The sequence below is a fragment of the Arachis ipaensis genome, chromosome B03, assembly GCF_000816755.2.
Source record: "Arachis ipaensis cultivar K30076 chromosome B03, Araip1.1, whole genome shotgun sequence".
NCBI lineage: Eukaryota > Viridiplantae > Streptophyta > Magnoliopsida > Fabales > Fabaceae > Arachis > Arachis ipaensis.
The window spans coordinates 27,549,235-27,558,551 of NC_029787.2; the positions used below are offsets into that span (position 1 = coordinate 27,549,235).

Below are 9,317 nucleotides of genomic sequence, written 5' to 3' on the forward strand. Positions count from 1 at the left end.
GCGAGTTGCTGCACTTCCTTTATCATTTTCGGACTTGCCATGTTAAGTATCGCCTCACACTTCTTAGGATTTGCTTCGATCCCTCGCGAAGTCAGCATGAAGCTGAGAAATTTGCCTCCTTGTACCCCGAAAGCACATTTCTCTGGGTTGAGTCTCATGTTGTATGCTCGGATTTGATTGAAAATTTCTCTGAGGTCGTCGCAATGTGATCTTTCTGGTGTGGTCTTGGCGACCATGTCATCTACATAGATTTCCATGTTGCGACCTATCTATTGGCGGAACACCTTGTCCATTAGTCGCTCATATGTTGCACCTGCATTCTTTAGACCAAATGGCATCACTCTATAACAAAAATTCCCATGTTCAGTTATAAAAGCTATTTTGCTCTGATCTTCTGGATGCATAAGAATCTGGTTGTATCCAGAATATGCATCCATGAAGCTTAAGCTTTTGAAACCTGACGCATTATCTACAAGTTTGTCAATACATGGCAGAGGGTAGGCATCCTTTGGGTATGCCTTGTTGAGATTTGTAAAGTCGACGCACATGTGCCATTTACCTGAATTTTTTCTTACCATTACTATGTTCGAGAGCCATGTGGTGAAGCGGATTTCTTTGATGAAGTCGGCGCTGAGTAGTTTCTTGGTTTCCTCTAGGGCTGCCTTTTCCTTTTCTGTCTTGAGATTTCTTTTCTTTTGGGCTATAGGTCGGATCGTTCTGTCAATGGCGAGCTTGTGGCAAATGACGTTTGGTTCTATTCCTGATATATCTGCTGGGGTCCAGGCAAATAGGTCGGCATTGTCTTGTAATACCTTTATGAGCTCTAATTGTTCTTGTCCTCGGAGTGATCGGCCGATGTAGGTGAATTGTTCTGGTTTTGATGTCAAGGGAACTTTCTGGAGCTCATCTGCTGGTTGGGGCCTTTCTTGGGTGTCCTCCCGAGGATCGAGTTCTGCTAAGGACAGTACTTCATTCGTGCTGTGAATTGCCTTAACCTCTTGTTGATATTTTTGCCCCTTGTCTGATCTTTTGAGGCTTGCGTTGTAGCATTGTCGAGCTTGTTGACGATCTGAGTGGAGTGTTTCTATCTTGCCGTCCTGTGCCTGAAACTTAACACATAAATGAAAGGTAGACACTGCTGCTCTGAATATGTTCAGAGCAGGTCTTTCGAGAATAATATTGTAAGGACTAGGGCAATCAACTATAAGATATTGTATGTCAATGGTTCGTGATAATGGGGTGTTCCCTAGTGTCGTTTTTAGCCATATATAACCTTTAATTGGGACCCTTTCTCCTGAGAAGCCTACCAGTTCTCCAGATGAGGGTTGCATGGATTTTTCAGATAAATTTATTTTTTGAAAGGTAGAATAGAAGAGAACGTCTACACTACTACCTGGGTCCAAGAGGACTTTTCTTACCAATAGTTCGCCTATTTGGATGGAGATCACCACTGGATCGTCTAAGTTAGGTATGGCCGAAGATATGTCTGCCTGAATGAAAGTGATTCTGACGTCGGTGGTATCTTTGTTGCTTTTTGGTACTGTTCCTTCGATTGCTAGCATTGCTTGGTAGCTTCATTTGCGTGCCGAGTTTGTTTTACCTCCTCCTGTAAATCCTCCCGATATGCAGTTTATGATCCCTTTTGGTGGATTAGGGTTAGACCATCTGTTGTCATTTTTTCCCTTTGAAGTTTGTCGGTGCTCTTCTCAGTCTCGGGTATCTTCCTTGTTTCTTCTTCCTTCTACATACTTGTCTAGGAGGCCTTGCCGGGCTGATCTTTCTAGCAAGTCTTTGGCGATCACACATTCGTCCGTCATGTGTCCGTACTTCTAATGGAAAGCACAATGTTTACTTTTGTCTACAAACTGCTGATCCTGATAACTGCCTGCTCGGGCTGGAAGTTTTATAATTTTGGCGTTGAGAATTTCTTTGATTTTTTTTTCTCTCTTTGTGTTGAATCTGGTATAATTGTCAAATTTTGGGGTGAGCTTGAATGGCTCCCTTGGTTCCCTACTGTTTGGCGATCTTATAGATTTGTCTTCCTCTTTTCTAGGCTATTTTCTTTCTGTCCTCTTAGCCTCACGTAACTCTTCGATCTCCATTTATCCAGCTGTTCTTTCTTGGAACTCCTCCAGTGTCTTAGGCTTGGTCATCGCGATTGTTTCTCGGAACTTTTCGGGTCGAAGGCCGGCCTTAAGGGCATGTAGGTGGACTGCTGGGTCTAGATCTGGTATTTTCATTGGCGCTTTAGCAAATCTGGTCATGTATTCTTTCAAGCTTTCGTGCTGTCCTTGTCGGATGGTGCCAAGGTAGTCAAATCCGTGTACGTATATCCTTGAAGCTGCGAAATAGTCAATGAAAAACCTCGCTAACTCTTCAAACGAGGAGATTGATCCTGCAGATAGTTTGGAAAACCAAAGTAATGCAGCACCATCAAGATAAGTATGAAAAGCTCGGCAGAGTATAGGTTCATTGTTAGCGCCGTTAAAAAACATCATAGACTGCAATTTTTTAACATGAGCCCGGGGGTCACCAATCCCCTTATATGGCTCCAGTGAGTAGATAGCACGAAATTCTTGGGCATCTGGAAGTTGGTAATCTCCTCTGAGAATGGGTTGTCCAAGGTCAGCTTTTCTTTCGGCGGATTGATACATAGTGGATCAGCGTTGCCTTGAGCCGAGCTTTTGGAGTTTCCTTCTTCATGCTTTTCAGCATTGTTGCGAACGGACAGTTCAGCTATCCTTCAGACCTCCGCCTGAAGTTTGGCGATTTGAGCTAAAAGCTCTGCTTGGGTGGGTGGGTGAGTCCCGTTGTCAGCCATGTCCGAAGATTGGGGATCCTGTCACAGAAAAGAACTAGATATAGAAAATAGTGGGGTTAAATAAGTTTCGGACCCATGGTGGGCGCCAAATATTTCGCTCCAATTTAGCCGAGGTATAAGGCTCCTTCTCCGACTGCTCGGTTTTAGGAAGAGCTTTACGTTGCTTGAGGAGAGTGGTGGCAAACCTCGGTGATGCAGAACACAGCGACGGGAACACCTGCAAAAAGCACTCCGACGCTCAAGTAAAAAAAGAGTATTAAGAAGTTAATACGAGTATTAAAGTAAGGAATGTATTTGTAACCTATCTTCTTCTGAGTTATTTGGTTCGGTTTTTATAGACGAGGGAAGTGTTATCTTCCTTCTAAACGTTTTGATATTTTGGGTTGGATCGTGTGTGCCGTTGTTAGTGGTAACCATCTAAAGATGACGTTTGTGCGTAGTCGTGATTAAGTTGTGTTTTGGCTCTGCTTGCTTGTTTCTGGATTATATGGTCGGTTTTGATATTGATCATGTTTCCGAGTATTATGGGCTACACGTCAGATTCAAATAGGACACTTTAAATCTTATGATTACGCTAGCCAACCAACTTAGTCTTATTTATAATGTAGTATTACTCCCATGTATGTTTGCCATCGATCTCCCACAACTGATTAAATACTTGAAATTGATGAAGGAACTGACAGCAACTGCTCGTCTCCGACAAGTGACGAAATACTCGAAATAAAAGAAACCAACAACAACAACAACAATGTCAAAGAAGCGGTGACGTCACAAGCATGCCACCCAATGCTGCAAAGCAAGTGAAGGAAGTTGAAGAGGTCAAAGAAGTACTAATAAGGATCCTCCGATCCCCATTTTCATGTCAACAATAATGCTAATAAATTGTTGCCTAGCTCAGCTTTTCACCTTCTCAATGCATCCAACAATCAGCTACCATTGACAGAAATCTGCCGCTATATATGTCTGCTTGTGTAGTAATCAGCATAATCAGTTCGTCCTTGTCAAATAGCAATAAAGGATATCAATTCAACGAGATTTAATAAAGTCCCAACAGCTCTCCAACGACTTGCAATGTTTAGCATTAAGCATTGTTCCATAATTCAATTATTCAAACCACATGCTTGGTCTACCATGTCTACCCACTGAAAATATCTCTTCCCATTGACCATTATAAGCACGCACTCAAAGAGAGTGTGCACAAATTTCCTAAAGCGCAGCAATGGCCAAATTCATCACAACCTTTCTATTTCTATTATTCCTTCCATCTTCTCTGCTTGCAATCGATACCATGACACAATTTCAGTCACTTCCTGATGGCAGTACCTTGGTTTCCGAAGATGAAATCTTTGAGATGGGATTCTTCAGTCCCGGTAATAACTCAAATCGCTACCTTGGAATCTGGTACAAAGGAATCCCAGTTAGAACTGTTGTTTGGGTTGCCAACCGTGAAAATCCGATCAAAGACAGCTCCAGCAAATTGAGCATCAACTCAGAAGGACGACTTGTGATTCTCAGCCATAACGAAACTCTTGTTTGGTTAGTCTGGTTAGCAACCAGTAATGATGTGTCATTAAGTCATTTTGGTAATTACAAAAATAACCGATTCACCTAACATTTTTTTCAAATTTTTTAACTGCATGTGCATTCTCCTTTCTTTATCATTATTTTTCTTTTCGATCAGATAAAACTTGCAACTCTCTGCATGTGCATGCTTTGCTGAGGATTTTTCAAAGTTGTACACTTGTATTTATCCCATATATTCAATAAACTGCCTCAACTTTTTCATACTGATGGGATTTTATATTACAATGATGATTATGGTATTTAGGTGCTATAGAACTTTAATGTTATTTGAAAAATATAGCTAAAATTATAAGATAACAATTTTAGCTGTAAAAAGAAACTGGAAACCGGATACCCCACAGACCACATACAACCCCTTTATTGTTAGTAATAAACAAATGTTTAATTTGACATTTTAAAATTACTAATTAAGCCTTTCACTTTATAAATATAACTTATGATTGGTTGTTATTTACATTTCAATTCTTTATATTTTTGCAATTTAAGATTCTTGTTCTTTAAGTTTCAGCAATTTATATTTCTATTATTTACTTTTTTGTCAATTATTGCTTTTCTTTCATTCTTATTTAAGTTATTTAATTCTCAAATTTCTTATCATCCAACATATAATCGTCTGACTAGAATATCTAATCAAACATTGCTTGCTTAATTCCTTAATTTTAGTGGGATCAGCATTCACTCACCGTGAGTTTATTACTTGATACGACTCAATACACTTGTCGATAGTTTTACGGATATTGCATTGTAAATTCTGTATCAAATTTTTGGCGCCGTGGTGGTTGATCAAACCTTCATCTTACATTTATTAGCGTAATTCGATTGTAATAAACATTTAAGTGTTATTGTGGTGTTTTAATCTTTATTTATAATGAGAACACTTTTTAATTGCGGTCCTCAGCACGCAAGATTGATATTCAAAATTAATTCATGGAATTTAATTACATGAAAATTATTGGTAGATACCAATAAAGTTACAAAAACCAACTTCACATACCATATTAACCGCAATTAAAAGGTATTCGACTTAACTGGCCATTATAATGTCAAAGATGTCATTCAACTATCTATATCTTTGCAGTATACTAAATTACTAATGATTGTAAGACAAAAATTTACTGAGAAACTAATAAACCCGTATTTTTAAAAATAAAGATTTAATTTATCATTTTAAAAGAGTTTCTAAGAATATAGATTAGTAAAAGATGATTAATTTTTTTATGGAAAAAAATAATGTCACTCTCATTTTTCATAATATCATTCTATAAATATATATTTTTGTATTGTATGTAGAAATAAAAGAGTGACATTATTAAAATTGGAGTGACAATAATATAAATGAAGAGGAGAAATGGTGAAGAGATGAAGATTCTCTTTGATGGATGATTGGATAGTTATCACATAGAATATGTAATTTTATTTTTGTTTATTTTTAAGATAACATTAAGTATTTGCTTTCATATCTATTGTACAACACAGGTCATCAAATTCAACAACACAGAGGCAAGTCAATAGTCCAATTGTGCAACTTCTAAACTCAGGAAACTTGGTCCTAAGAGACGAAAAGGTTAATGATTTCGAAAGCTACTTATGGCAGAGCTTTGACTATCCATCTGATACGCTGTTACCGGGAATGAAGATTGGTTGGAACCTAAAAAATGGCCTTAATAGGCAGTTATCAGCATGGAAGAATTGGGATGACCCTTCTCCAGGAGATTTCACTTGGGGAATTGTACTTGGAACCACCCCTGAGTTGGTTATATGGAAAGGAACTACAAAGTACTATAGGAGTGGTCCATGGAATGGGGAAAGATTCACCAGCATAGCGCTTTTCCAATTAGAATTTGTGTCCACCAATGATGAGGTGTTTACCACATACAACCTCGACAATAAGTCAGTGATAACAAGACTCGTTCTAAACAAATCAGTTTATTCGCGTCAGCGCTATAATTGGATCCCGGAGAACCAGACTTGGCGATTATATTCGTCGGTGCCTCGTGACAATTGTGATAACTACAATCTTTGTGGTGCTTATGGGAACTGCCTTGTGCAAGAGTCACCGCCATGTAAGTGTTTAACAGGTTTTAAGCCGAAATCACCACGAAGCTGGGAGGCATTTGATTGGACAGAAGGATGCATGCAAAGTGAAGAATGGAAGTGTAAAGTGAAAAATAGAGATGGTTTTGAAAAATTAAGTGGGTTAAAAATGCCAGATACCACCAAGTCTTGGGCAAGTAAAAATTTGACACTTGATGATTGCAGGATTAAGTGCTGGAAGAATTGTTCTTGCACTGCCTATGCAAACTTAGATATTAGAGAAGAAGGCAGCGGCTGTCAAATTTGGTTTGGAGATTTAATGGATCTCAGAGTTGCTTCAATTCCAGGACAAGATTTGTATGTTCGGATGCCTGTATCAGCTACTGGTATGTATTGTTTCTCTCACAAAATGCTGCCATCTTTTTATTGTTTTGATAAAACATTTTTTTATTTTTTATTTGAAATAGGTTTTAATGTTAATGTTTTAGTAGTCAACAAATGATTAAGTTTCTAAAAAAAGTCTAAGAAGCCAATATTAATTCAATCAATTAATTTGTAAATCAGTTGACAATTGAACATTAAAAAGAAACATTCAAAATTATAACAACAATAATAACAATAACAATAACAAAGCTAGATTCAAATAGGTGAGTTCAACTACATGGATCAAATGACGTAGTTGATCCCCATCAAGTATCATAATTATAATGAGACTATTTACATATAAATGTCCTTTAAATAACCACCCCATGTATTGTTTTCATAGGTCTTTGTCTTTTGTCCCATGTCTACCTTTTATCTTATGTACCCTCCTGACTTGATGGCTTATAGATCTTCTTTCTATATGTCCAAACCACTTGAGATAAAATTTTACCATCTTTTCAACAATAGACGTTATTCCAACTTTCTTTCTTATATCTCCATCCCTTATTTTATCTGTATATGTGTGATGTAATGATCCAACATTATCATGTCATGACAAATGCTGATCCCTTGGGGATTACTCATTGGTCAACCTATATGGCTATAGACCCTGTATTTAGTTATATAATATTGAGCCTGTCGCACTTATTGTATGCGGATTTATGTGTACCTATATGTTTGCATGAGTTATTAAGTAGATAAATATACAATAAGCACAAAGACAAAGGTAAACAGATTATGACATATAAGACCGTTAAGACTTTATAAAGACATATAAAAAATAGCATCAGTCATATAATCCATAAGATAATCTCTATCCCGACATGGACTCCATTAATAATATATATGTATATATAATTAATGTATAAATACTTACGAACATAAGATATTCCAAGTCCAGGTCCATTTAAGAAGTTCCTAGTCTGGAATCCGGTGCTAACAGAAAATAGTAGAATCCTATCCTTCGAGAAAATACTAACAGGCAGAGAAAAAAGTACTCTAGTCTTTATATAGCTATACATGCTAACGGGGTATCCTCCAAAATGCTAATATACTTGATAGTCTAAACCATGAGTAGTAGCCTCAGCATTTAGTACACATCATCATCAGCTCCACTTGTAGGAATAATGAAGGAAAGGGTGTAAGAACCTACAATTCCAGCAGGGTACTAATGAAAGGGATGAATCTTGTATCGGTCTTAGGATGCAGCTCTAGCATATAAGATCATTGTGCGTTTTGTCGTGTTATCCCTAGGATCAAGTTTTAGTCTTTGCTCATCTATCCTATTCTCAGTTCCTCATTAATTAAACCCTAATCTATCATAGTAAACAAGTAACAAAATGGTAAACATGTATAGATTAAGCACAAAATACAGGAAACAATGATAAAACATAAAACACAATCACAGAGAATATGCAACAAGTACAAACATTGAGAAGATGTGGCAAACAATATGATGCATGTCTGTCCTAAGAAGGCCATGAGCTCACGTGTCAATTTACAATTGACATCCCGACATTACCTAGGAATTAGTCCCAGATATGGCTTCGAATTGCATCTGTCTGTGATAACAAGCAATCGTTGTAGAGCTTGACGCCATAATATACGCACAATAGAAAATAATGCGTAGCAGTTGGTGGGTATCCCTGCCTTCAAACAAACCTCCGTGGGTGGAATCAAACACACTCCCGTATACAGTCCGTGCACTAGGCAAGCGAGATGAAACCTTTGACCTTGCCAGGCGAATATCTAGTTAATGATCCCTTGTGTTCTTAAATCTGTGAAAATTTCTATTTTGTCCTCCATCTTTTCTTAAAATAATCCTTTAATATTTTCTCAAGAGACTTTTATATCTTCTTTTCTCATAATTATCTTTCTATCCTTAACATTTTACAATATGATTATTTTACCTTTTACTCTTACATTTTCCTTAATAACTTCATACTTTTTTTAATATGACTATTTTACCCTTGTGTCATCCAACAGGACAACATCCCATAAGTAGAAAAATTGTTGATTGTCCATATTAAGGCGGCTTTAAGTGTGAAGTTAATTTTGGATGACACATCATAAATTAAAATTTTAGGAGACTACAACTGGTTTACTCATTAACGAGGGGTTGAAGACATACTTCTATTTTAGTTTTTGGATTATTTGGGTTAGAAATAACACAAGTTAGAAACATATAAGCAGGGGCGGAGCTAGACTAACTATTTAGGGGGGCGGTGTTTAATAATTTACTAAAATTATTACCTGCTGCAAAGTAAAAGTGGAAAATTTGAGTGAATGAAGATATTGAGAGAAAAAAAATTTATATTTTATTTTTTAAATAAAGTAAACTATTAGACTAAACCTAAAACTATTATACTTTGTTAATGTTATATAAAAATAGACTGATTTTTTTATGAATGAAAGGAGGACTGAAAAAGTGTACCCAAAAAAAAAGGAGGAAGGG

The 9,317-nt window shown here is 37.0% G+C and overlaps 2 protein-coding genes across 2 annotated transcripts; one reads left to right on the forward strand and one right to left on the reverse strand.

Annotated features, from left to right (window-relative positions):
• LOC107632814 lies at nt 270-1,562 on the reverse strand. The gene has a single exon (XM_016336465.1). The coding sequence runs from the start codon at nt 1,560-1,562 to the stop codon at nt 270-272; it is 1,293 nt and encodes a 430-aa protein (XP_016191951.1).
• Nucleotides 4,110-6,913, forward strand: LOC107632813 (G-type lectin S-receptor-like serine/threonine-protein kinase At4g27290). The gene is made up of 3 exons (XM_021117239.1): nt 4,110-4,357; nt 5,882-6,853; nt 6,907-6,913. The coding sequence occupies exons 1-3, from the start codon at nt 4,110-4,112 to the stop codon at nt 6,911-6,913; spliced, it is 1,227 nt and encodes a 408-aa protein (XP_020972898.1).

Coding starts and splice junctions, on each gene's coding strand:
- LOC107632814 (XM_016336465.1), bottom strand. CDS start 1,562: ATGCTAGCAATCGAAGGAACAGTACCAAAAAGCAACAAAGATACCACC.
- LOC107632813 (XM_021117239.1), top strand. CDS start 4,110: ATGACACAATTTCAGTCACTTCCTGATGGCAGTACCTTGGTTTCCGAA. Junction 4,358..5,881: donor CATAACGAAACTCTTGTTTG/GTTAGTCTGGTT, acceptor TGTACAACACAG/GTCATCAAATTCAACAACAC.